The 27,734-nt window shown below is 42.2% G+C and overlaps 1 protein-coding gene across 1 annotated transcript in view; it reads right to left on the reverse strand.

Annotated features, from left to right (window-relative positions):
- LOC118416276 (dynein heavy chain 12, axonemal-like) overlaps positions 1-27,734 on the reverse strand; it is a 62,035-nt gene that overhangs the window by 19,229 nt on the left and 15,072 nt on the right. Inside the window, exons 19-50 of the mRNA XM_035821364.1 lie at positions 25,745-25,899; positions 24,595-24,757; positions 23,934-24,053; positions 22,712-22,874; positions 22,114-22,227; positions 21,407-21,536; positions 20,797-20,992; positions 20,258-20,350; positions 19,728-19,874; positions 18,206-18,451; positions 17,539-17,768; positions 17,014-17,119; positions 16,494-16,620; positions 15,811-15,986; positions 14,944-15,126; positions 13,627-13,752; positions 12,940-13,128; positions 12,419-12,570; positions 11,694-11,832; positions 11,239-11,405; positions 10,663-10,855; positions 10,477-10,539; positions 9,776-9,993; positions 9,157-9,238; positions 8,736-8,914; positions 7,283-7,475; positions 5,802-5,963; positions 4,440-4,640; positions 3,415-3,548; positions 2,408-2,570; positions 808-888; positions 324-500 (exon numbers count right to left, since the gene is read on the reverse strand). Of these exons, the coding sequence (XP_035677257.1) occupies positions 324-500; positions 808-888; positions 2,408-2,570; positions 3,415-3,548; positions 4,440-4,640; positions 5,802-5,963; positions 7,283-7,475; positions 8,736-8,914; positions 9,157-9,238; positions 9,776-9,993; positions 10,477-10,539; positions 10,663-10,855; positions 11,239-11,405; positions 11,694-11,832; positions 12,419-12,570; positions 12,940-13,128; positions 13,627-13,752; positions 14,944-15,126; positions 15,811-15,986; positions 16,494-16,620; positions 17,014-17,119; positions 17,539-17,768; positions 18,206-18,451; positions 19,728-19,874; positions 20,258-20,350; positions 20,797-20,992; positions 21,407-21,536; positions 22,114-22,227; positions 22,712-22,874; positions 23,934-24,053; positions 24,595-24,757; positions 25,745-25,899 (4,968 nt within the window). The remainder of the gene's footprint in view (positions 1-323; positions 501-807; positions 889-2,407; positions 2,571-3,414; positions 3,549-4,439; positions 4,641-5,801; positions 5,964-7,282; positions 7,476-8,735; positions 8,915-9,156; positions 9,239-9,775; positions 9,994-10,476; positions 10,540-10,662; positions 10,856-11,238; positions 11,406-11,693; positions 11,833-12,418; positions 12,571-12,939; positions 13,129-13,626; positions 13,753-14,943; positions 15,127-15,810; positions 15,987-16,493; positions 16,621-17,013; positions 17,120-17,538; positions 17,769-18,205; positions 18,452-19,727; positions 19,875-20,257; positions 20,351-20,796; positions 20,993-21,406; positions 21,537-22,113; positions 22,228-22,711; positions 22,875-23,933; positions 24,054-24,594; positions 24,758-25,744; positions 25,900-27,734) is intronic.

Consider the following 27,734-nt stretch of genomic DNA (forward strand, 5'->3'; position numbering starts at 1 on the left):
GGCCTTTGATATACGCCTCTACATAAGGACCAATTGGCCATTAATATACAGTCAAACCTATACTTCCTAGTGGCCACATCTACATAAGGACCACCTGGCCATTGATATAGATTCAAACTTGACAAGTCCCCACCTCTACATAAAGACCACATGGTCTTTGATATACACCTCTACATAAGGACAAACAGCTTTTGGTGGTATCTTATATAGTTTTTCCAATTAACACAAGCATTAAAATCCACATAGATCTTATTGGTCCCATGAGTGGTCTTCTTTCATTTGTCAGTTTTGACTGTGCTTTAGTTCAACAAATGAGAACAAACCTTGAGAGTGTCCAGTGCAGCCAGGGCAGCCTCCAGTGCAGGAATGGCCTCTGCCAGGTCAGACTCACACTCATCCTTCAGTGCCTGGGCCTCAGCTGCCTTCTCATTGGCTGCGGCCTCGTCAGCTTTCACCACTTTGCTCTTGGCCTCCACCTCCGTTGTCTCGGACTCAATCACCTGTTGGGTGACATAGGTGTGTGCTGATCAGGCTGAGCATTGGAAATTGCTGTTTACTCTTCTTTAAACTATTATTTAGGGTACAATTTTATCATCTATAGACTGAGGATGATGCTCTAAATGCTGATTTGATTAACATCATCTTTTATCAATGTTTCATGAGATGTCCTACATTGATATTACGTTTCTACCAGCAATATCGTCGCCCAACCTTGGTACATTTCTATTGTTTCAATGCTTACATCTATTACAATGAACATTGTAGTCTGGCAAAAGAGTTTTCTGAAAAATGTGCCATAGTACGTACCACCATCATTTTCTCATTCTCGGCTGAAGCTGTAATGAGTTGAGGCTGCAGGTCTTCCAGTTCCTTCTGCATCTCTGCAACCTGGAAAACAAAAGATGGGGAAAAAGTATTAGAATTGTGTGTACTTCTTGATGATCTTTAAAAAAGTTAAAGTTAAAGTTTGCCCATGCATCTACAGACGCGTAGGGTGGCGCCCATCTCCACTTTGAAGCCCTTGGGCCACACATTCGTGCAAGTCACTACAGCAGGGGGCTGGTCCGCTGGTAGTGATGTGTGTTTAACTTCCATATTCTTCCTCATTAGTGCTGAGTGCTAAGCAGAGAAAGCAGAATGTACCATTTTTAGAGTCTTTGGTATGACTCGGCCGGGGATCGAACTCACGACCTACCAAATGCAAGGCGAACACTCTACCCACTCGGCCATTGCACTGGTTGATGATCGACAACTTCTAATTGTTGTACAAACATGCAATGCTGCAAGTTGCTAGGAATGTCAAGAATGTTACTGGTGACTGTATATATATATATATATATATATATATATGCTTTAAGGTTTAAAATTGACTTGCACACTTGCAAAATTTTATTGCATTATATATATATATATATATATATATATATATATATATATATATATATATATATATATAATGCAATAAAAGTTTGATAACAAGACTCAATAAAATTGCCCAAACAGGACAATGACAAAGGCCCAATACTGGAGTCATGTGTCTCCTATAATGTTATTTTTCAGAAATCAGAGCGTCAGTATTCACAAGGAAGATGGTAGAAAGAGAAGAAAGATCTTTTAGTTAACCTTTTATTGTGTTGGAAAGTAGTGGTAGTAATCTCTCTCAGCCAAACCATACTGTAACTGCAGAAATGTTTGCGGGGGTTTCATGTTTACGGTTTTTGCGGTGATCACTTCACTGTATTATTGTGGGACTGCGTGGCGCAGTGGTAGCATGTCCGGATCTGCACCGAGAAGTGGCGGGTTCGAATCCGCCTGCCGTGCCACCGATCTTGTGCCCTTGGGAAAGGCACTTTACACGACTTTTCCCACAGGCCCCGGAGAGGAGATAGGCGCCGCCAGGGGACTAAAATGCCTATTGATGCAGCACAACATGTTGTGCTGCCCCTACGGCTAATTAATCAGCCTACGGCTGATTAAAAGGCTATGGGACGAACGAACGAACGAACGAACTTCACCGCAAACTTAAACCACTGCAAACATTTTTCCATTATAGTATGAGACTGTAGCCAATGGCGCTACCGCGAACTTAAAGCAACTGCAAACGCTCCATTTTCCTGCTACTGCAAAACTAGATACCAGTCATACAAAAGACTTTAAAAATGGTACATGCTGCTTTCTCTAGCACTCAGCATTCGGGAAAGAGTATGGAGGTTGAAAACACGCCACTACCAGTGGACTAGCCCCCTGCTGTAGTGATTGCACAAGGTTGTGTGGCCCAGGGCTACTGAAAAAGAGATGAGCGCCGCCCTATGCGCCATCAGGCGCGGGAAGGAACTTTGACTTTGACTTGCAAAATCAAATCCCTGCAAACTTTTAAATGCAGTTACAGTAGTTAAACGTGCCATACCTGTGATGCTGCAAAGGCCAGCTTCTCCAGGCCAACCTCGTATCTGTTCTTGGCTTTCAAGACAGTGTTTCTCTTCCTCCCCAGCAGCGTCTTGAAGGCGTTGATCAGCTCCAGGTAGGAGGTGGGGGTCACGTACATGTGGCGTCCAAGGTCATGAAGGAACCTGAGTTGCAAAGGGCATCAATGTTTATTATAATGCTCTCCCTATATCAGGGCTCTAGCCAGCCTGAAATTTTTTTCCGTCAGCCAATTTCCATTGTCGCAAGCACACTATTCCAGGAGTTAGAGAGACTGAACTGAGACCTTGAAAAACGGGTTTTAATGAGATTATCGTATGCAAAAGGGCACCGACACACATTGTCAAGAATCATAACAATAGCAAAACAAACAGTGTGTGGCTTTTACGGCCGTGGACGGCGTCCCCAAGCAGCCTGTAGCTTCCACCAAAGAGCTTTCATCAGATTCTTGTCCGTCAAGGTTGACGGATTGATTTTAAAATTTTTCCGTCACACGCAGCAAATTTCCGTCAATTGGCGGAAAAACGGACGCTGGCTAGAGCCCTGCCCTATATCAATGTACACAAATGAAAAGCATCAGGGACAATGACAATTTTCAAAGGGTTCTGATCAAATATACCCAAATGTAAGCAATGCCAGTGCTCTCTAGGACAGGTGTCTCAAAGAGATGTGTTCTAATTGCAGCAGACTAGTATGGTTGAATTGACGTGGCTAAAGCACAAAGTTTGCATGCCCAAAAACTCAAGTGATCATATTGCAAAAGTAATGTTGCAGAGACAGCTTTGAGACTATAGCCAAAGGAAATTTTCTTCTTCATGATGATGTTACACTTTCAGGTTTCACATGTGTAAATATCACTATGCTCTTTTTTGCATCTACATGTTGTATGTTCATTTATTTAGCAAAAGACTCCAAGATGGTCAGTGAGTGACTGACAGACACAGAATTTCATTCATTATGATTCCCAAGAAACAAAACAAACAGACTGACTTTTCGGACAGCTCCCTGGCGGAGGTGTGGAAGTATTTACAGAGGTTGACCGTCTCCTCCCTCTCCAGGTCAGTCAACTCCACAGCCTCCAGAAACTTCACAGCCACTCGCTGCAGGGCGTCTTCTGGCCATGGCTATAAGTATGCATACAGAAAACATTAGATTCTAGCAATTTCTCCATTGGAAAATCATCTTTTAATTTTGACTTTTTATGGTTAAACCTCAACCCTCAACAATTTTGGTACCAAAAAGCTTCTCCAGCAGGGAGAAGGACCATATGATACTTTTCTCTACATTTGAGGATCTTTTGAGACTCACTCTGTCACGTCTTAAAAGCAATCAAGTCAGATTTTGGAGACTTTTGTAACATGGCTAATGATGTTGACTGTCACATAACAAGAGACAGTTACATGTACATACAGGCTTGAGATAGTAATTTTCCCTGTCCCTATTTAAGGTACTACGTTTAAGGTCTACCTCTTACAAACCAGTCAGAATCATGATCCAATACTTTAACAATGTTCCAGTCTATCTAGTGATTTTCCTTGGCGATGTGTTCCATCATAGCTAATGAATATGAATCATGCTGACCTGGAACCAGTCGATGGTGCAGCAGTTGATGAGCGAGGGGAACATGCAGAGCCGGTTCCTGAAGGCAGAGCCAATGGGGCTACAGTCTTCAACAGTGACCCATCTGGTCCTTCAAGAAGCCTTAGATTGCCCCACTTTAACTTAAAATTCTCCAAGAAAGAGGAAGAGTATCCCCCTGCATTTTTTTCTAGAAAAGCCCTGATATGTATCCTTGCTAACCTGGAACAAGTCAGTGGTGCAGCAGTTGATGAGCGAGGGGAACATGCGCAGCCGGTTTTTGAAGGCAGAGCCGATGGGGCTACAGTCTTCAACATATGATGGTAATTTGTCCTTCAAGAATGCCCCACTTAAACTTAAAATTCTCCAAGAAAGGGGAAAAGTATCCCCTGCAGTTTTTTCGAAAAAACACACACAAGATATTTTTCCTCACTGACCTGGAACCAGTCGATGGTGCAGCAGTTGATGAGCGAGGGGAACATGCGGAGCCGGTTCCTGAAGGCCGAGCCAATGGGGCTGAAGGCGATCACCACGTGGAGGTTCTCTCGGCAGCGGCTCACGAAGAAACTGAACAGTGCCAGTGGGCTGAAGTCTGCGTCCTTGTCTGTAGCCTGCTGGGCCATGACTGGGCGCACGGTCTGGGGGAAAAAGAAGAAAACAATGAATAACATAATATTGGTAACACAATTAAAAGTCCACCTTGACTGCCGAGTAACCTATATTGGTTGTATTTAAAAGCAGGGTGTTCAATGATACTGGTGCAGTTTATCCACATGTGCTCTCCCTGTATAGTATTTGCCTGCTTTTTCAGTGTTAGCATTTGTACAACATTACACTTCTCTGTAATGTTGCACAAATATATTTTCTTCATTCTAACTAATATAAGTCTGCGTCCTTGTCTGTAGCCTGCTGGGCCATGACTGGGCGCACAGTCTGGGGGTAAAGGAAGGAAACAATGAATGATAACAGTGATGCTAGTTCACCTGCAGAGTAACCATGTCTGCAGAGTAACCTACTGTAAATGCAGAAATGTTAGCGGTGGATTTATGTTCGCGGTTTTCGCGTTGGCCATTTCACCGCGAATTTAAAACCACCGCAAAAATTTTTCCAGGCATTAAGATACTACAGCGCATGGTGCTACCACGAAATTAAAACCACCGCGAAAAGTCCTTTTTCCCCGCTTCCGCGAAATTAAATCCCCGCGAACTCAAATGCATTTACAGTATATCCATGGGGTGTTTAGGGATATCGAGTCAACAAGTCGTGATTTCAAATTGCGTGAAATTTGAGTGTACAATTTGTAATTAAAAACCACCTGTCTGTTGAGCTTCCAGGCAGAACATAACATAATTCTCATAAACTGATGGCGGTATATAGTGGATGATATCTGAAACATTTGAATTTTAACAGAAGCTGAATCCAATTCAAAACCCAATTCAATTTAGATTTAATTAGATTTCAATTTTTGTATTATATTTTGTGACTGGTCAGTTTATCCGCATGTACTCTCCCTATAAATTTTGCCTGCATTTTCAGTGTTCGCATTTACAATTCCCTGTAAGGTTGCACCAATATGTTTTCTTCATTCTCTGCAAGAGAAAATAGACATTTAGAAATTAGAGCAAACAATTTGGCAAGGTGTTCAGAAGATGGCAAACAGAAGTCTGGAAGAAAATCTTAACTCTGACTCAGTCACTCCTTGAAACAAAGCTACAGATTGTCCTACATGTGTGAGGCATATATAGTATAAGGAGAGAAACATTCTCTCTAAATGGTAATTTCATCATCCAGAGTCTTACCTCCATGATTTCTTGTTTCTCATCCACAGCAAAGATGTTGGGGACCTCGCCAGTGTTCAGAAGGCTGTCCACGTCTTCAAGGAAGGACTCCTCCTTGATCTGAGTGTCTGTTAGAAGGAAGACCGTCTTCTTGCCCTGGGCACCGGCACTCCTCAACAACGACTGGTCAGGACAAAGTGGGGAAAGTTATTGAGTGATAGATAGCACATTTGGACTCATTCAGTAATATTGTGCAGTACGTACCTTATTCATACCTTTGGGACCATACTGGTAAACATGGCCAAAGTGGGAAAAATTATTGAGTGTTGGACGTAAATTTGGCCTCATTCTTTGGGTCTGCCTTTACAGTCACGTATTCATTTATCTATTGGTTTGGCTGTTCAGAACGCACAGCCAGGGCTGCCCAACTAGCTTGTGGCTACAAAGGGCTAGCTCTGCTGACAGAGACAAGGACAATACAGTTAGTGAAAAGGGTGCTAGATACCAGGCTTTTAGCCAGGCATGCGTCAAAGCGTCATCTGGACGCACTTTTCTTAGAATAACAAGAAAGTTGATGCCCCTGGACGCCCTGACACTGGGGAGAAAATCATCTGACAAGCATGAAATTCTGATTGACCAGAGATGCTACCAGGTCATCTGTGGTAACAGTCTTCTACTGTGACCTCTGGAACAGTATTTTTGCCTCTTGGGATACCTAAGAATGCACTTTTTAAAACTTAAAATCATCAAAAACTCTGCACCATGGAAGGTGGATGCCCCCAGATCCCCCCTACCATAATCACTGCGACTCACCAATAAGTTTGGACTCCTTATTATAAAATCCTAGCTAAAAGCCTGCTAGATACTCCACAGTCATGTTGTGCAAGACATAAAATTTTATTTTATTTGTACCATTGGACATTAGGGTCCATACTGGTAAACATGGAATTATTTATATACAGTAGAAGCCGTTTAATTGCACTCCCCATTTGTCAGCACATTTTGTGCAATTATCCAGATGGAGCAACAAAGCGAATTGTTTCAGGTGATTCAGGTGGACCACATCACTACAGGACTTTGTTATTCCGTGCAATTAACAGAAGTGTGCAGTTATCCGTTGTGCAGTTAACTGGCTTCTACTGTACTAGATACTTTACATTTTGGACTGCATCCTTGGATGGCAGCACCTAACTGCAGTACAATGCAAACTAGTCAGAATTGCTTCAAGGAATGGGACAGACGGTCACCAAAACCATGGATGTCTTTTGAATAAAAGTCACTTGGTTGTGTAGAAAGAACATTGCTCAGCTGCTTACGATGCAGCTGAACAATGTTACAGATGCAGACTGCATCTGTAAGCAACAACACCTGTGCTGCGGTGCAACCTAAACCAGTCAGAATTGCCCTGAAGAAGGTGATAGACGGTCACCGAAATGTCAGTGTAATAGAGCTGTGGTTGTTCAAAACAAGTCTTTATTCAAGAATCTTGTCATCGATTGTACCTTAAGGTCCTCCCTCCACTCATTGTGTCCGTAGCTCTTGCTGATTTCCGGCTGGAAAAGGCCCATACCGGACATACTGGTGGCCAGTCTGGTCAGCGACTGACGGCCGCTGCCGCCGACACCAACCAACATGGCGTTTCCGCCCGGCTGCTTCAGGACACGTGCAATACGGGACAGGTGTTCCAGAACATACCTGTAACGGAGACGGTTAGCAAGCCGCTACAAACCCCAAAAGGACTAAACAGACGAATCCCTTGCATACTTACCTTAACACAATGCATGGCTCTCTTTCAGACTTTAGACTGGCTCTCAACAAAGACAATTTAAAAAGCCAGAATGTCATTAAAGCTTGGCACTTTAGAGCTATTCCAGTAACCTTATCAAAAAACAACAATTGGATGCAGAGCATCTATAAGCTCTACAAGTGGTTGCAACCTTCTTGTATCTTTAATAGTGTAATACAGTGTTATGTCAGTGTTTCTGAAAGAAGCTGCTGCTGGTAAATGTAGCATTGCTGCTGTAGCATTAATAGTGCTGTCGCTACATTGATTTGTAGCATTCCTGTCACATGTTACCGGTTCTTGAGGAATACAGCACCCCACTGCTGACAGGTGCAGATAGTTATGGCTGGTGTTAGCATCATTCATGGATGCCAGGCAATTTTGTGGCATCCTCAAACTTGCGCAGTTAAGCGAAGCCAGCAGGAATAGGCTGGGATGGCGAGGGAAAGTTCAGGGGTAGTGCGGTGGGGGGGGGGATATTGGAGGCAGGGGAAGGCAAGGGTAGAGTGCGACAAGCCGTGACTAGAAGGCCAGTGCTGTTGGAACAGTGCTGGTAGAAGACGTGAAATGGCAGAGCCACGCTCAACCTTCCTGATCTTTTCCACAGAGCTGACCGCAAACATGAATTCTCTTAACTCACGTGGCTTAGGTTTGGACTTCCATGCTGTGAATCCACGGTAAGTGTAGCAGGCTGCATAGAGACTGCAGCTCCCTTTGCCCATGTGTACAACATGCACCAAAAGAGAAGACAGTCTCTATGCAAGAGGAATGAGACGCTTCCAAAGTCCTTCATTGTGTTACAGCATATGGGTTAGCAATGAAGTAAGCAAGTAAAGGACTCTGGAAGCACGTCAATCCGCAGTTTGTCCACAGCATGGAATTGTGCAACGAAGCCAGATGAAGCCAACACAGAGAAGCATGTGCAGCAGCAAGGTAGAAAAGATAGCAAAGGTTGAAGGCCAAGGGTCAGGTCAAACAATGACCCTCCAGTCAGGGTCACATCTGATGCATGGGTCAGAGGTCACACCTTTGTGTCAAAGGTCACACCTTTGAGTCAAAGGTACACCTTTGTGTCAATGGTCACATCTAGCCCATGGGTCAGAGGTTACACCCTGCTTTGTGTCAAAGGTCAATGCCTGACCTGACCCCAGGTTCAAAGGTCCCATCCTGACCTGAATATGACCAGGTTCATGACGGCCTTGTGGGTCTGGTTGTATTCTTCCAAGCACTGCTCCACCACAGCATTGAACTCCTCCATGGAGTCCACCTCCTCGTACAAACGGTCGTCCCCCTCCAGGTCGGGCTTCATGTAGTCGCCAAACATCAGGGACCGCATGTTGTCCTCAACCAGCTGTGGGGTGGAAGGAACAACAATGGGTACAGAGTAGCAAGATAGCCTAAATAAATCTGCAAGATGTCATAGTGCACTATCGTTTAATCCTTGACCAGTTTCTTGTCAAATTCAACATAAATTGTGCTGTTGACATATTATGCTTGAGTGTACAGTTATAGAAAACCTGAAATGTGACAGTCTATCTAGATTATTCTCATTATTCTCCACAGTTAGTGATTTTTCACCACACATCCACTTACAGGCATGTTTGGTTCAGCAAGTGCTTCAAACACTGTGTCGAAGTTCTCCTTGAACTGGTCCTTCACAATACCCTTCATCAGCCTTGGAGGAACAAGAGCACATTAATACATACATCATAGAAACTTAATGCACTATGTACTAACCCCTGATCATAGCGGGATGGCTATATATGTTTTTCTATTAACATATGAGAGAAGTTGTTAACTTCCTCAGTAAATGTATATATTGGGTGTTTAAGATAAAGAAGAAAAACAGGAATAGCTCTATTGTCATCATAGCATCACAATAGTGTACCATATGATAGTCATTTTATTGGAGAATTTATATTGTGTTCTGAACAGATTTTATTTTCAAATTGGCCTACTTACCAGGGAACTGCATCTTTTGATTTTAACTTTCAGTGAGCCTAGTTTTACTCAATACAAACATGTACGTTTTGTACTCTTGGAAAGTGACTTTCCAAAATCTAAAGTGCCTAGTACTTAAACAACCATGCCAATGTTTACTAAATGGTCATGGTATACCCAGAACACCTCATCGACCTATGCATGTACATAACATAAGTGTTAGCTGAAATGAACCATGGAAAGTTGATTTTCTGAAATCTAAAGTGCCTACTTGAACAGCCATGCCCTGTCCTCGTCGTCGACCAAGCGGTCGTAGTACACCCGGAACACCTCGTGCACGAAAAGTCGGATAAAGGTGCGCTTGCTGTCCAGGGTCTCCTTCTTGATGAGCAGGACACCCAGGATGACACGAGCGAAGTCCCGCAGGTTGAAGGTGTAGTGGGACTTGGTGGGGGTGGGCAGCAGGGTGGACATGGCCTCCTTGTACACCTGGACAGAAATAGACAATATTTAAACTTAAGGCAATTCTCTACAACTGTATAAAAATCAGAGATATACTTCTGGACATTTTGAGTGACGTCCATCACTCTTCTTCAGCATCACTAAAATAATCTGGCAGAACAATTATGTTACAAGTACATCTAACTGGAAAAAAACACTGAACATGTCAAAGTCTAACCTATATAAACATCGAAATACACAATGTGCCCCAATCCTTCAAAGTTACTGAAAAAAGCTGTTCTTCATTACATTTCACAACAAGATGAGTAGTTCTATGTACAACATAAACAGATGCAGTTTGAAGTAGAAATGTCCCTTAACTAGCTTTTTTTGACAAGTACAACAATAGAGGACTGTGGCCTAACCTTCTGTCCTAAGGACTGTGACCCTTTTCAAATGAAGTGACTGAGCTGAGAGAGGATGTCTTTTCATAACAAAGTCTAAAACATATTTGTACATAGTTCTACGTACCTGCAATGTAGCACTGACTATCTGGGTACCAGTGGCAAAGAACTCTGTCGAGAACTCATTGTTCTGTGGAAATAAAGATTGATATAATGGCATTCCCACAGATATTTCTCAGACATTGAATTGATAAATTCCACATGAAATATAGAATAAAGATGTTCTCAACATTCCAACTAATCTGGTACTTACCTTCAGGTAGAGGGCCATGATTGAGGAGAAGATTTTGATCATGGTGTCGTCGTTGAAGGGGTTGATGGAGATAACGTTGCAGTGGCGCAGGAAGCGGGGGGTGATGGGATTGCGCCCGCCGCCCGGAGGGCCCATGGCCGTGAGAAGCTGCACGTCGATCAGGGTGATCTTTGTGGTCTCCTTTAGGTCATACCTAGAGAGAAAGAAAGATAGAAAAAAAATGAAAATTGTGACATTAACAGATGAAATATAGGAAAGTAAGATTCTATCATGTTATTGAGTACAATTGGGCATTCATTAAAATCAAACAGTTAATATTCTTTGGTCTTATGTGGGTTGAACTCTACGCTTTGCTTAGATGATCCTCTATCTTTTTCAATGAGCCAAAGCCACATCTTCAAGCTACAAAAACTCATCAATGATAATTAAACTGTCTTTTGACATCATGATTATACATGTGCACCAAAGTAAGAATAAGGCAAAAAATATGTACTAGGTAGATTCACCTGGTTTGTATCAATCTGTGACAAATATGATTCCTCCCTTATTACTTTGTTTGTTTATTTGTTGACGTACCAGTATCCGTGGTCCAGGAGCTGCCGGAGGAGTTCGATGGGAGGCTGGGCTCCATACTGCTCCCTCGCCGGCATGTTCAGGTCGTCCACAAAGATGATGCACTTCTTCCCCATGGGGGGTCCAAACACGCCCTTCCTCCGCTTGTCCAGACGGGACATGATCATGTTCTGGGGACAGTGTCAAAGTTGTTATAAGAGAAAAGAAAACATCTCCAGAATAAGCATTACATACCAAATGATAAAGCTAATATAGACTTATTAATAAGTGCAACTTGATAACAACTTAAACTAACAACAGAACAAGATTAAATTTTAGATGATCCAGAATTGGATGTATTAGAAAGTTATTTTTCCCAGTACTACTGTTGATTGAAAAAATGCACTATCATCAAACACAGCAGGGATCTCTTCATATTAGAACACTTCATTCTTTAAAAAATCAAGTCTTTGTCTAACCTGTGACTGATTTGCTGATGTCCTGGCTGAGAAGTTGACAAACATGGGCAGGTAGTCATCCTTGGACAGGTTGTTCATCAGCTTGTCCTTGATGTACACACTTTTACCCACTCCGGTGGGACCAACATACATCAGGGTCCTGTGGAAAACATAACAAACACCCCATCAATCAGATCTGACCACTGCAAAGTGGGTAGAGTGTTTGCCTTGCATGTTGTAGGCTGCGGCCTTGTTTCCCGGCCAACTCTATAGAAATGGTGCTTACGCTTTCTCTACATAGCACTGAGCACTTATGATGAAGAGTATGATTGTTAAACACATACCACTACCAGTGGACTAGCTCCCTAGTATAGGGCTCAAACAAGGGCTATAGAAATGGAGAAGGGAATGAACCTATAGACCAAGAGGTGTAGGAATGATTTTTACTATTCTTTTCACAACAGAAGCTGTTATTTTTTACTTTACAGATAACAGTACAAATTTCAGCACCATGGACATCACATGAACTAATCTTTGTAACCTGAGTTCCAGCCCCATTTATGTACAGTGCACATAAAGCAGACCCAACATACTTATCAAAAAAAGCAATAGTGACAGATGTGTTTGGCTGGAATCTGATTCTTTACTTCATTCTTCATCTCCCTGCTGCCCTACCCCATAACCAATACAAATCTGGTGAACAACGGCTACCTTAGCACACTGAAGGTTAAATCCTTGTGTCCTACCTGCCATGCCTGATGCAGACATCCATGATGTAGGTGTACCGTGCCGTGTCCATGGTGGGGACCAGAATCTCTGACATCTTTGTGTTCTTGTCGGCCGTCAGAGTGCTGCTGATCATGTTGGTCCAGGGGATCCACTTCCCACGACCCTTGGTCTGATTTGGTAAGATAAGAAATCATCCTCAGCATTAGGGTTCCACAGAAATCATTATCATATTATTGTCTGTTAAAATGTACATTTTTATAGCCAAGAGGTATTCACTGAATACACAAACATCGTTCTGACAACAGGATCTTTCTCAAGACGTTACTTTTTAGACGTTTCTTTTATGTTTCAAGCCATGTTTAAGTTTGGATAAGGAGTTTCAAGTATATTGGTTGAAGACTTGATAAGTGTTGTAAGTTATTTCATCAGTTAACTAGAGTAGTGGAAAACCACAGCCACAGGTGAAGCAGCCACTGCAAAAACCATGAACATAAAACCACCACAAAAGTATCTAGTAGTACATTTACAGTTACTGTACCTCAAATAGGTAGTCGTAGACCGTTCCCTGGTCTGGGATGGGGACGTCAATCTTGCCGATAGTTGAGGGCATGGGGAACTTCTCGTCCTTGCCCTGCATGAACTCACGCAGCCACTTGTCGAACCGGTCCCGACCGTCGCCATCAGACGTTGCACCGACGGACCAGATCAGCGACCAGATGAAAATGGACTGTTGGAACAAAACGGTGATGTAGACAGTTCAGCATTGCATTAAGGAAATGTCAACCAAGTCAAACAAAGACATTTAAAATGCTCTATATGCTGCTTCTCTGTTTTGCACTCAGTAACAGAGAGACTATGATAATGGCAGTTTAACACACACTACTAGTGGTGGACTAGTCCAAAAAGGAAAAAGAAATCAGGACAAGGGAAAATTCTTAGCCTCCAATAGCGTATTTTAGTTTGTCTTGTTTCATCAATTTTGATTCTCATTTTCATTTCTTTTGTCCACAACCTGATCTTACCGTGATAAGATACAAAAAAATAACAGATAAAATGTAGACAGATTGTCCCAAACTTTAAAAGATTTATCCTTACTAAACCTACAACCTCATGAATAAAAAAAAATATATCAGAAATAACAAAAACAACCTACAGCCTCACTCTCTGAGAAATATATTCCTTGAGACTGAGATTACTGCATCTTAAAGTGAATACTGAAGCTCACCTGGACCCAGGTCTTGCAGTTGGGGTTCTTGGACTCCAGGTCGTCTCCCAGCCCGTCCTTCAGCATCATCTCGATCAGGTACATCAGGGAGCGGGCCAGGTTGTTGTCTTGGGTAGGTACCAGTTCCTGAGGAAGGACAGAACACAAGAATGTAAACATACAGAGTAGTGTATAGTCAAACCTGTCCATGGGGACCACTCATGTAGGGGACCCAAAGAAATCCTATCTATGTGGACAGGTGGTCACTTAAGACTGGATTCTTACGTAATGCTTGTATCATTGAGAATAATAATCTAAGGGGCCGCCAAGAAGTGGACACATTGGCTAGGTGGTCCTTATGCAAAAGTGGTCACTTGTACAGGTTTCACTGTAGGTTGGTTCATATAGGACAAACACTCAGTCAATCACTACGCTTTTGTCTGTTGTTTCCCATCTTGTGAGGGTCAGACAAGCATGCACTAGACTCTTATGACAATGAATGCCCACAAGAAAGGGACCAACAGACAATAAGCCTAAAATTAAAGTACTGACAACTACTGTCCGAAAGTGCTGACAACCTACATACATGCAGCGAAAACATTCACAGCAAGCATAAAGCAAGCCACTATTGAGCCTGAAAACTACACATTTCCATGCATTTATAAAGCATTCTGGCTTCATGGATCTGCATTCCAAGCAAGCTTTATCAGAAAAAAAGTTGGCAAACATTAATGACACAATTTTAACTGGTGGAGTCATCTACATTTGACCATCAGGGTGCCTTAGTCAAATTCACAAACCTGTTCCTGTATCCACAGTGTACAGTAAAGGCATGTCAAGATACAAGTAAGGGTCAGCACCAAAATGTAATGAATTATACCCTTCACATGAAATGAAAAAGTAAAATGCAAACTTAAAGAAGAATTATCCTGCTGTATAAAATTTGTAAACTGCAAGATGATATGACAAGTTTTCTCTCAGCAGAAAATGGATAGTCCGAAAAGTCGTTCTCTAGGTGATGGACAGTGATTTGAAATTGCAATATTTTTGTATCATGATTCAGCAGAACTAGAAATAAATATAACATTTATAGGTGACAACAAATATATGTCAAAAGGTAGTTTATGATATTGGCATGTAACACAAACAATGCTTTTTTTTTGCTTTGCCAGATTGGTGTCAATAGAAGGAAGGAAGGAAGGTCAATTGACCTTTGAATTTTTGAAATCTTAGTTAAAAGAATATTTCCTGGAATAAGGCAACCTACTGTTATTAGCTGCAGTTTTTGGGTTAACAAAGGTACATAGCCATATGGCTACGTCCACACACAACTCTCACCTTGCAGTATTTCCTCATGAACCTGAGTGCAGGCGGCAGCATCCACTCAAACATGGCCTTCACGGTGGCGTCCTCCTCTCTTACAGCCTGAGGCAGCTGCAGGGCCCAGGACGTCATGATGGGTCGCCAGCCAAGCTGGGAGGGTTCCAGGTATACCATGCCACATCTGCTGACAGTGGCGGGCTGGGGGGATTAGAGAATGATAAGTTAAACACATTTCTTTTTCATGAGGGCTCCAGGTACACCATGCTACATCTGCACACAGTGGCGGGCTGACGGAGATTGGAGAACGATGTGGTTAAACACAGAATAAGACTTTTACTGCGGCAGGACGTCATGATGGGTCACCAGCCAAGCTGGGAAGGCTCCAGGTACACCATGCCACATCTGTTTACAGTGGCAGGCTGGGGAGGATTGGAGATTCAATGGTTAAACATACTTTAATTGTGAGGGTTCCAGGTACACCATGCCACATCCGCTCAACTGGCAGACAGGATGACGATCGAGAAACACAACATATTTATGAGGGCTACAGGCCAGCTGTTTCTGGCTGGGGTAGTTTGAGAACATTGTGGTTACTGATGGCACAACATTTTTTACTTTAGCTGAGATGGCTCCAGGTATACACCATACCACATCTGCTAATATAGTGACAGGCTGGGGAATATTGAGGTTAATGATAGCACATCATTTTTTTACAGGTTCAGTGTATACTACTGCTGTTGCTGGTTAACAATGTCACAACATGTTTAAGACTAATTAGCTGGGTACACCATGCAAACATGCCACATGGGCTCATAGTGGCAAACTGGGTAAAATTGAGAACAAAGATTTACATAAACGGACATAAGAAGAAACAGAACCTACCGAGGCCTGGGAGAGATCCTGCACCTCGAAGATGAGGCTCATAGGAGGGGACATCTGGATGATCTCACCGCTCATCAGGCACAGTTTCTTGTTGTCGTCTAGTACGGTGTTCATGTTCTCGATCCACAGGGCGTCGATGGGGCCGTCAAACCACACCCACTTCCTGTCAGATGTGTCTGTGGGAAAACAGGAATCTTAGTTAGACAACTTCTTGAAAATAAGCAATTCTTCAAGCCTGCATCACAATTCATGCAAATGCCAGCTAAATTTTTAGATTGGCTGGGGCTTGCCAAATACCAAAATTGCCCGTACTTTTTACTGAAAATCTGTCCCATCACAAATTGGACTGAGTCTTTTCTGTCTATTTTGAGCACAGCTGACATCGCACAGAGGTTTAAATCCCAACAAATAAGCTGCTAAAAATTGCTCAGAGCCTGAGAATTGCAAGGACGTTGGCCAAACTTTGGCCAAAAATGCCCATTTTGAGCTCGCCAGTCAGTTCTTGATTCGTGATGGGGGATTTAAGGGATAGAAGCAAATCTTGCTAATGCTACACATACACGGTTGCGTAAGATGTACAGTATGCAGAATTATATGCCAAACTCTATAGGATAGCTCCCACCAAAATGCTACTAAGTCTAAAAGCTAAAGGTTATAAGAGAGTTCCTGGGAGAGTTCCTGACCTGTAGAAGCGAACTCTCGGAAGGTGTTTGCCACGACTCCGTCTGTCCACTCGTGGGAGACGGGGTCAAACTGGCCGAAGAGCTGACCCATGGTGATGGACTTGGGGTTGATGATACGGTACATCACCTGGATGGGGGAGACAGAGTTTTGTCATAATATTATAAACCTTAAGCTTACTCCTGATAGCAACTACATGTAAATCATCTGAAGCACTGGGATAAGATAGGCAGAATGTTTTAGATCAAAATCTGTAACTGAATACCAATTGTTAACATTTCAGGTATAGCATGATGTATCTTTTTTGTGCTGCCAGACAAAAGAATGAGTTTTTGGAAACCTTACATGTCATACTAAAAGCCTGGCAGCAGGAAAGCACTTCTACTTGTCATTTACATTACCAAAATGCATGCTTCTTAACTTAAATGTTGGTCCTTTAACTACTAAATGGCCTACTATGGTCAATATTGACCATGATAAAATCCTAACTGAGTTTTTAGAATTAACTATAGCAATTCTAACCTTGTCCTCCTCATTCAGGCCTTGATCATTCAGCAGAGTCAGGGTCTCAGCGAGAACCTCCAGAACCATGGTTTTAGCCGAGAAGGGGTCACCCACCAACATGAACCTGGAGGGTGGAGGCAGGTTATAACAATGTCTAACTTCCACACAATGCAGAACAAGCATTCAACGTTTCCAGTTAACACTTGCTTCTAGTTCAAGCATAAAGAAATTATTTAGTAATTCAGAGGAGCCCAGATTCTAGACATTGGCACACACATAGATTTGAAGGATGTGTATCAACACCCTCTATATTCTGTCAATGTATAATCAGATAAACCTAGTCCCAATCCACATAATTCAAAATAACAATGTATCAAATACTTATAGCTGTGATGTGTAATGCAGTACCATTATCATGCATCAAAACTGACTTTTTCTAATGAAGACAGCATGTTAAGTGCAATCTATTCCTTTTTTGCCCTTTGTTTTGTTCATTTTTTTGTTCCCTGAGTATCTTCTTGAAACAACAAGCAATGAACCTACCCGTGTCTGACGATCATCATCTCGTAGGTTTGGATCATTTTCTCGAAGAAGATGTCGACTGGCTGCAGCACCTTCTTGGCACAGATGTCGCGGGCGTTGTTCAGGAACACCTCATAGTCGGGCGTGGGCAGCTTGGTTCCCGGGAACAGATCCGACACGATGCCCTCGAACAGGGGGATGTCGAAGGACAGGAACTTGGGCAGGTTCACGTCTTTGATGGACCGCAAGAGCTGAATGGAAAGATTGTTATTAAAAATAAGAGATCTGTATCAAAATAGCCAGTATAATTGCCACTTGGCATGACACAGAAGCTTCACAGGCATGCGGCATGGCAGCAGCTGGTTATACTGCACTGAGCGACCTGTCACAACTAACATTTGCACATCTATATCTGCAAATGTTCTTTAACTTAAAACTATCCAGAAAAGATGCCCCTACTGTGCTTGTTGAAAACAAATTTCACTCTACAATAGTGCTGGGAAAATACGAATCTTTGAACACATCAATCCTAGCTTGTAACTATGGTACTTGAGGGTATTTAGATCATGAAGGTTTTTATAGAATAGTCATTGTATCCTCATAAATATTCTCTTCATCAAATTGAATAAAAGGTATAATATCGCAGGCTATCTACTGTATGACAGAGTCTCTACAAGCTAATAGTTACCAGAATGTCCTCATTTTCATCTGGGAACTTCAGCTTCAGGTTTGCAGCAGCCGACAGCACAGCCTTCACGGCGCGCATGCCGTAGTCGTAATGGAACTGTGACGAGAGCTGCTCGGAACACAGACGGTAGGTCGTCACAATCTTCACGGATAGGTTGCGGGCGTCGATGAAGCCGCAGGAGTAGAGAGAGATCTCGCCGATCATGGCGTAGTCCGGCACCATCATAGCGACTGTTCGGAACAACACCTGGAAAGGAGGGAAGACACATATTAATATTCAAACATATCAATAGTAGCTGTAGAAGTAGTATCCAGTTTGATTCATGTCACTTAAGATCAATATACGTTGTTACAGAACCTAAGAACCTAATTTTGACCATTTTAGTTAACTTTAGTTGCCCGTTGCCAAGGTACAAGTCACTTTTGTGGATTATGCACTATGTGAGGAACATGTCTCAATAAACAACGACATACACGGGAGACCATCCCAGCATATTAGATCTGGATCTCTACCAGTAGAATCAGTGATTCTGCCAGTGATTCTTCCACTTTGACATATGCAATGTATGTAAAAACAGTCAGGAAAAGATAAGAGTTACACCAAGAAGAAAGAAACATTGACTACTAGTGGACACCCCATGCTGTAGTGTTTGCACACTCGTGATGCCCATGTGCTAGAGAAATGGAGATGTGCACTGCCCTATACACTGAAAGGTGTGGGGATGATATTATTTTTACTATATCACAATGGAAGTCATCATTTTCTAGGTTAAAAATAGCAGTCAACATTTCAGCACTATGGACAGCACACATGTTTTGTACTAAATCATTTTGTAACTGCTCCCAAGCTGACAGATACAAAAGGAAACTTACATCAGTGTTTTAGCCCCCATAGCGATACCTTCCAGAAGACAGTGCAGAAGAGAAAGACAGATGAAAAGTGCAACAGTTATGATAATTATTATGAGGGTGAAGGCAGTGAGGTGCTTGCGTCTTTCAACAGAGAGATAGATGCATGAGATTAAAATTACACACTACTTTAAGACTGTTCATAGTCAGTTTCCTGACTTGTATAACCAATTTTCCAAGCAAGACCATCTCTTGATGTGTCTTGGAAGACAGACAAACCTACATTAGCGACCACCTCTTCCACCTGGTCATTGTAGCCACTTTTTAGTGGGCCTTAAGATAATTTATCCCCTGACCCAAGCATTAAGTATTGTGTCGAAAGTGGCAGTCTGTTTCTGTGAAAATTTTCTTCAAGTCCTGTCACTACCAATGCCTAGTAAGACAAGAAGTGAACAATAGATTATCTTCATTCAGCCTCTTTAACTACCCAATAACAAAAGGTATGACTGATGGTCAGCCCTGTTCTGTGCGTTTTTAGAACATTTGGCAATGCTATGATTGGTTGCTATATACAGGCTTGACTATACTTCAAGACACTTAAAAGATGGTCTTGTTTGACACATCGTTGACTGCAGCCTGAAAATGCAGACATGTGTGCATGGAAGACGTCCTACCTTGAGGTTGTCTGGCAGTTCTGACCGGCCGGCGTACCCAGGGTTCATCGTGATGGCCACGTAACAGTTGGCATTCAGGGTCAGCTCCGTCCCCTCAAACGAGAAGACTGACACGTGGCCCTGGATGGCACGGATGATGCACAGGATCTGGGGAGAAGAAAACAACCTTCCGTCAGCATACACACACTAGTAAGTATATATCGCATTCTTGACAATCATGTAAGTGCCAGAGAAGATAATAAAATCCTCGTTTTATTGATCAGCATTTCCAGATCAATCTCGTCTTGATGTCATCTATAGAGTTTCAGATTCAAGCTATGTATAACATCAGAAAATAATTTCATCAGGTTGGTTGTTCATAGGATAGTAGACTTTTTTCTTTCACACAACCAGTTAATATCGGCTACATATAACGGCAAGAAGCAGAGCTCCAAGCTCTGAGGAAGATGTCTGATAGGCATCAAAACATCAGCAGATAATATTAACTGGTTGTGTAAAAGACTACTATTCTACACATATAACAGTCCTACCTGCTGTGCCACCACAGACAGCACCTCCAGATCAATCCTGTTGAACTCATCGAAGCACGCCCAGGCACCTGCCGATGCCAGGCCCTTAAAGAACTGTGGGGAGAGGGAGGACAGGAGTCAGCAACAATAATAGACAGTGTGGTTAAGTATCTTGAATATGGTAATACTCTCAAGTCATAAAAGGTTCCTGAGCTGGCACAAACATTGAAAGAGTGACAGTGAAAGAAGAAGTAATGATATTAGTTCATATGTCTTCTTTGGTATCTTGTCAGAGTAATGAACATGTATGGTAATTGACAATACACAGTGTCTTTTCAGCTCAATATGCCATCACTCACTTTTAAACAAAGAGTCTGTGTGATATCCACCAGGACAATGCAAGGGCAATGACAAAACTAATTTTATCTGCTTACAAACAGTACTGGCCTCCATTTGCTACTGAAACCACTATTGCTACCCAGAATTTTCTATCCAGCATAGTATTCTCCAAGCTATTGACATCAAATATACACCAGATGATTATGTATTGTTGATCCTACCTTGCCCATAGCGATGTAGTCCAGCCCATCTGAACAGTTGAACACCACACACTGTACAGCCAGAGCCTTGGCCAGATCCTTCACTGTCTCAGTCTTCCCCGTTCCTGCTGGCCCCTCGGGGGCTCCGTTCAGGTTCAAGTGGAAGGCGCTCACCAACGTACGGTAGCAACGGTCGGTCAATGGGGTGATCACCAACCTGGGGGGAAATATGCAAAAGGTCAGTTACAGCCCACACAAATCTAATTTAATTGTTTCTCAGATTTTAGAAAATGAGGGTAAACAGAAAGATACAACAAAATGAATTCTAATTCTGAGAAGTCTAATAATTTAACTAGCAATCATTTTTCAGCAAAAAGTGTCAGTAGATGATTTTTTTACCACTAATTCTAAGATCTAAAATCTTGCTGGTAGCCCCTTGTATGAGGAAGTTTATGGCATCAAACCTCTGCATGTGAAACAACCTAGCAAGAAAAGTAGGACAGGGAATCCCTGTGTGTTTGGCCAAAAATGTGAGCCACAGTAAAACCACAGTGTACTATAGCTAATGAAAAACCATAATTATGCACTTCAAGTTTGACATGCTTATCTGTTGCTCTACTTTTGACCTTACCTTGGTGTGTTGCCCAGGTACTCGTAGGCATATCTGACGTTGGCGTTGATGAGTTTGACTTGACAGTTGTTCTCCTCCCAGTAGTACCTCAGCTGGGCCAACCACAGGAAGTCGTTCTCTCGGGCAACTCCTGTAGAACGACAGTAATGACGTATAAGTGAAGAGTATGAGGGCAAATCGTCTTTCATCATCATCATCATCATCATCGGTCGACGTGATCACACATGTTCGCACATGTTTACACACGACGGGGTGATACCGCCCCTTACGGGGTGACATACCCTTTCGCTGTCTAATTACAAGACGGGGATGCGCCAGGTCTCCCGTCTTTCATATACCTCAAATAACTTGTTCCATTGAGCAGGAAACATACAGAAGGCCTTATAGACTCCAGTAAATTTAGTTCTTAGACTATAGACATAAGTACATATTTCCACTTTTTTTTGCCATCAGGTTTGTGATTGATGTAGCGTCATCCAGGGGATGGTCTTTAGGTACCTATACACGTAATGCTACATGTAGAGGCAGTCACAAATAAGAGTTCTACTGTACTTTCATTGGAACAAATTGATAACATTAGAAACATAGTTTATTACTATCACAGGTAGATTTCACACATCTTAGAGGCAGGATAAAGCATGTGCTGTAGCACAGCCAATCCAACTATTACCAATACTTACAAAGTGATCGCAATATAAAATACATACCGCTGTCTGCCATCTCCAGCACGATGTCCCTTCCGTGCACGTCCAGTGTCACCAGCGCTCCCAGTGTCACTCTGTTCTGTTTGGATAACTTCCCTCTCACCAGCTCAACAATGCCTGAAAAACAACACAAAATTTCCTTCAAAGTCTATAATCAAATAACAAGTATTGATGTTTCCCATGTAGACATTCAACTTCTTATTGACTAAGTTCCAAGCCTTACAATAAGTTACATCATAGTGTGGATTGCACTGTTGCATTCTGTTTCCTGTTGTAATGTTAGACTCCTAAATTCTGTTACACAATTGGAAATATGACATCATGGTTATTTGTTAATGGTTCATTGAAGTTAGAAAAAAAGAACGTCTGAACTAGCAGCTCAAACTGAGGATGATACATCGATAATTGAGAAAAAAGGAATTTTGCAGGAAAGAGGGAGGAAAAGTGTTGACATTTGCCTATTCCTGTAACACAGCTCAAAGAACCTGTCACTGAAAGTTCCAATGGCACTAACTTTGAAAGTGAACCTACCCCCAAGTTGTTCCTGTAGCTAATACTGGATATTACTAAACTACTTCTAAAACTGGTAAAGTGAACCTACCCCCGAGTTGCTCCTGCAGCTTGTCGTAGTACTCCCTGAGCCCCTGAGGCCCGCTGCGGATGGCCTCGTGCACCTCGATGGTCCAGTACATCTGGTCCACACACAGCACCACCTGGCCCGGCCACTCCCGCACCCAGTCTGTACGGTCGTTCAGCGCATATGCCTGGGAGAAAATAATGCGAGTCACATTATAACTCAGGGCATACTCAGACAGGGCCTTCTTGAATCCAAATGAAGGCACAAACAAACAGTACATCTGGTCCACACAGAGCACAACCTGGCCCGACTACTCACGCACCCAGTCCGTATGGTTGTTAAGGGTATAAGCCTGGTGAAAAAATGGGATTTGGTATGATCATAAGTTACTGATAAGATAGTTTTGTACTGGTACTTCTGAGTATAAGCTATGTTGTAGCCTGGCATCCATACTATTCTGTCATACTGGCCACTCACGCATCCAGTGTGTACGGTCGTTTAGGGCATAGGCCTGGGGAAAATGGGATTTGGTATCATACATAAAATAATGCAGTTTACTAAAAAGCTAATTTTCTACACGTCTGGTACTTCAAGGCATTAGCCAGCCTGGTATCTATCCTACTATGTCATATTTGGGCTGGGAATCCCAGTCTATACGGATCTTCAGGCCCGGTTAATATTTTAGGGTATGGCCATCAATACAAGAACATCTAACTGGAAGAACCAGTTTAACATGTCAAAGCCAGTAGCTACCAGTAAGTAATAGTGACTTTGTATTGATTTGTTTTGCCAATTCATTCTCGGACTACTGAAGCTGAAGAAGAGTGATGGATGTTGCTCAAAATGTCCAGAAGTAATGTCCGAATTCTATCAAGTTGTAGAGATTGAACTGTCTTTAGACATCTTCCTACCTCGTTGGACTGCTCGATGACGTCCCTCATACTGGACATGATTCCATTGAATGATTTAAATGCGCTTTGAGGGAAAGTTTGGTAGGACATGCGTTTGCCAAATTAGTCCTGGGCAACTGGGCTAATAGACTTGTCTAACCCTGTTACATGATATGACTGGTTGTAAGCTATTTTCTCACCTCATTCGACTTATAAATGACATCCCTTATACAGCATGCATTTGCCTGATGGGGTCTTTTACTTGCCTGAGAAATTGGGCCCATGGACTTACCCTCTAACCTTGTTGTATGTATTGTTAACATGATAATATGACTGATTGTAACCTATCTCCTCACCTCATTGGACTGTTCGATGACGTCCCTCATACTGCCCAGCATGACGGCCTCCACCTGCACCAGCCACTTCTCCACGGCACCGCGCGCCTCCGAGGTCGAGATGTTGGTGCTGAAGTCAACCTGGGCAAGACAACAAACAGAAGAGTCAATCAGATAACATATATAAGGCATGGGTGTTAAAGAATCCGCGATTTTGATCATTAAATAGTTCACTCGTGCACTATTTTCATCCCATTGCCAATGTACAAGTCACATTTTGTACATAATGTACATGTATATGAACATGTCTTAATAAAAAAACAATCTTAGTAAAAAACATTTTTTATTGCAATGATATTTGGTACGCAGATAGGTGTTGTTGACCCAATTGTCAGGTTCGTCTTCCTGCTTTAACCCTGCGCCACCTTTGTTATTGTTACTAATGTTAGTTTGGTCCATTACATATGTTTTAGTTGATATAGTTGACCAGTGATTATGCCACGGTTGATGACGTGACCCTGAGTGTCTGCCATTATGTTTCTGTGAATGTCGTAGTAAAGGCCCACCTGCGCCGCAATTGCTCTCTGTTGTAGTCATCAAACATGTTACATAAATGGCGCTGAACACGCCGTGGTCTTGTTTGATTAGGGATCATGAGATGTGAACAAAATTCCTGACATACCTTCTCTCCCTCGCTGCTCATCATGGCCTGGATGTCCAGGTTCTCCAGGAAGTCCAGCTTAGCGATGCCCTCGAAGCACTTCTTAAGATGGGGCTGCACTCGGGTCGGGTCCTTCGTCTCCGACAAGATCTCAAGAATTTCGTCGTTGGACAGGAAAAAGAACCTAGAGGATGCAAAGAGAAAATTTGAAAGTTAATGTTAGTTCACCTTTATCCATGGGGTAACCTATATCCATTGTTTTATAAAAACAGGGTATTCAGGGTTAACAAAACGGTGGTTTCAATTTGCAGGACTTTCACAATTATATTACAGTTTGATACCTCCGTCCATTGACTTGATATCCCTAAAGACTGTAGTTAAGAACAACAGACAAATGTTACCCCACGGATTAAGATCAACTAGCTTTAGCTCAGCTGCCTAAATGTTAGATAAGGTACAGCCCAACAGACCAATAACATATCTATCCATTTTCATCTCATTTATCAAATTGAAAGGTTTCTTGCAAATTCATGCTCATGGGGCTAATTGCAAGTGAACAAAATCAAGTATTGAACTTTTTGAGATCTGTTTTCAATTCACTTCTACCAAATTGATTTTCAGTGGGGCCCAATACACAAAACAATAAAATCGATATCACAAAGAAAAGTGATAAAAAGTTGACAAAGTAACGACTTGTAAATTAGGTATCACAGGATAATGCCAGCAATAAAAACAACTGAAGGTATATATGCACAAAAACATGTGATACAGGTAACATATACAGGGCTCGAAATTCATTTTTGGGATTAGGTGCACTGGTGCACCCAGCTTAAAAAATTGGGTGCACCAAAATATTTTTGGGTGCATCACTTAAATTTAAGTAATAATCTAATATCAAATTCTTAAACAAGTACCATGACAGAATTTTTTATTATCTTTCTAATGCTTAGATGTCAAGAATATGATGTATAATAGTATACTTTAATATCTTTAGATACATAAACCTAAGAAAATAATTGGGTGGACCCTGTGCACCCACAGAAAATAATTGAGGAAGAGAGTCATGGCCGTCCGTGCAACCAGCACGCCCGGATGATGATGATGATGGGTGCACATGCACCCAGTATTTTGAGCCCTGATATAGAAAAACCAAAGAGATACCCTAACACACCTGGGGAAGAACAGTCTCTTCTTCTCCAGGTAGGCGTTCAGCCCCTTCATGATCTTGTCCAGCAGGTTGTTGGAGTCTTGCAGCTTCTCCAGCATGTTGGGCATGGCTGTGGCTTGGAGAACCTGGATGGGGGTGGGGGAGATTAGTATCAGTATCTGCAATCTTCAAAACTATGAGGACCCTGTCACACAGCCCAAAAATTGATTGATGTTGGAGTTAAATAAATAGACACTGTGTGAACTAGCCGTGGTGGGGTAACGCTAGTTCACCCACAGTCCAGCAGTCCACCGGGCAACTTTGTACCTTGTGGCACATCCCTGACAGGCACCAGTGCAATTGGGACCATAGTCTAACTATGGTAGCCTATAGCTAGGGAAGATTTTCAGGGGGGAAAAAGAGACCCTTTACCAATTCTAAAATCAGTTGAACTTCTGGTAATCAACATTGATATGGCTGAAGCTTGCCGACTGTGTGACAGGGGCTTTAGTGCTTACAACAGACATATACATAATAGATATATTACGGATTATTGTTTGCGCCATTTAGCATTAATGTTATGCACCAGTGATTGTGCAGATTTGTAGTGTTCTTGTCCAAACTTCTTGTCTGCCTTCACTTTTGCCTACATGTCTGCCATTACATAGGAGTGAAACCGTTTGTGTTGTGCTGAAAGAAGTGCCTGAACAAATGACTATTTTAGTATTCTGTGATCTAGGACAATGTCGTTTCTTCTACTATATGTTGATAAGTTTTAAAAGAGAGCAGTCACAAACTTCATGATGTTTGGATCCCCTTGCTCAGTTAGCTTATCATGCCCCTATAGTTACTTTTTCAAAATCATCCTGACTGCTCCATAGGCCAGAGATGAACATCGTACAACAGAGGTGCTGATCTTTAGCATTTACGTACAATTTGTGTTGAAGTGAGTTGCATGGACCATGACCATTATTTTTCACAGACAAATTGTGATAAGATCTAACAAAATGACTTTGATGCTTTAACTTCAATGTGTGACACCAGTATAAACCAGCCACAGCTAATAGACAACACTCAAAAGCAGCAAACTGCACTTGCTACGGCAACTCGTTCTGGCTGGGGCACTTGACCAGGGTGACTTATGCCAATCTTGAGTACGTAGCTTATGTCGCTTACACGCACCCACGCTCGTACTAAGTCCTCAAGCTTGACGTGACACAGACACAAGAGAAGGAAAAGGGTATGAGAATGGATGCAAAGAGAACAATATACAGGACAATAACATATAAGAAGGTAACATCAAATCCCCTAACCCTGCCGGATGACCTAAGACAGCCACATCAAAATGACAGTAAACTTAAATGGATATATTAATCCCCGAGGTATGCACATTTCAGATATTCAGGTGTTCAAGAAAAGGCCTTGCTAACACAATTTCTTTAGATATGTCAGTCTTAGAGTATCCAGCAGCATTATGTGACTTGATATGACATGTAGAATGACGAGTAAGCAACTCAGATAAATAGATTCTAAATCTTAGTCACATGATTCGTTAACTGCTACAAGGCATAACTGGGATAAAGACAGAAATTGTAGCATCAGAGCATGGGGTTAGTAAGAACAAACAGAAAGACACTGACAACAGATGACAAAATAGCAGGCTGAAAAAGATACATAGCAGGCAATATTGTTGAAATGAAGTCAGCCTGTGTAAAATATTAGGTAAGATGTGATGGTAAATATTTAAACGGTAATGACATGGATGGCACAATGAGCATAAAGACATGAAAATGCTGAGTACAATTAAAATTAAATGTATTCAAATGAAAGTAGCAGTTGTCATAGTAAAGGGATAGTAACTGACATTGTATTTTATACTATCATTTCTGTACACACAGTGAAGCGCACACCAATAAGCTTTTGATCAGTCCCCTGACTATTGACCCATTGCTGATGTTACACTTCCATTCAGGTCACGTGACACAGGCTTCTGGTCATTTCACGTGAGAAGGAT

This window comes from Branchiostoma floridae, chromosome 5 (genome assembly GCF_000003815.2).
Source record: "Branchiostoma floridae strain S238N-H82 chromosome 5, Bfl_VNyyK, whole genome shotgun sequence".
In the NCBI taxonomy this organism is placed as follows: domain Eukaryota; kingdom Metazoa; phylum Chordata; class Leptocardii; order Amphioxiformes; family Branchiostomatidae; genus Branchiostoma; species Branchiostoma floridae.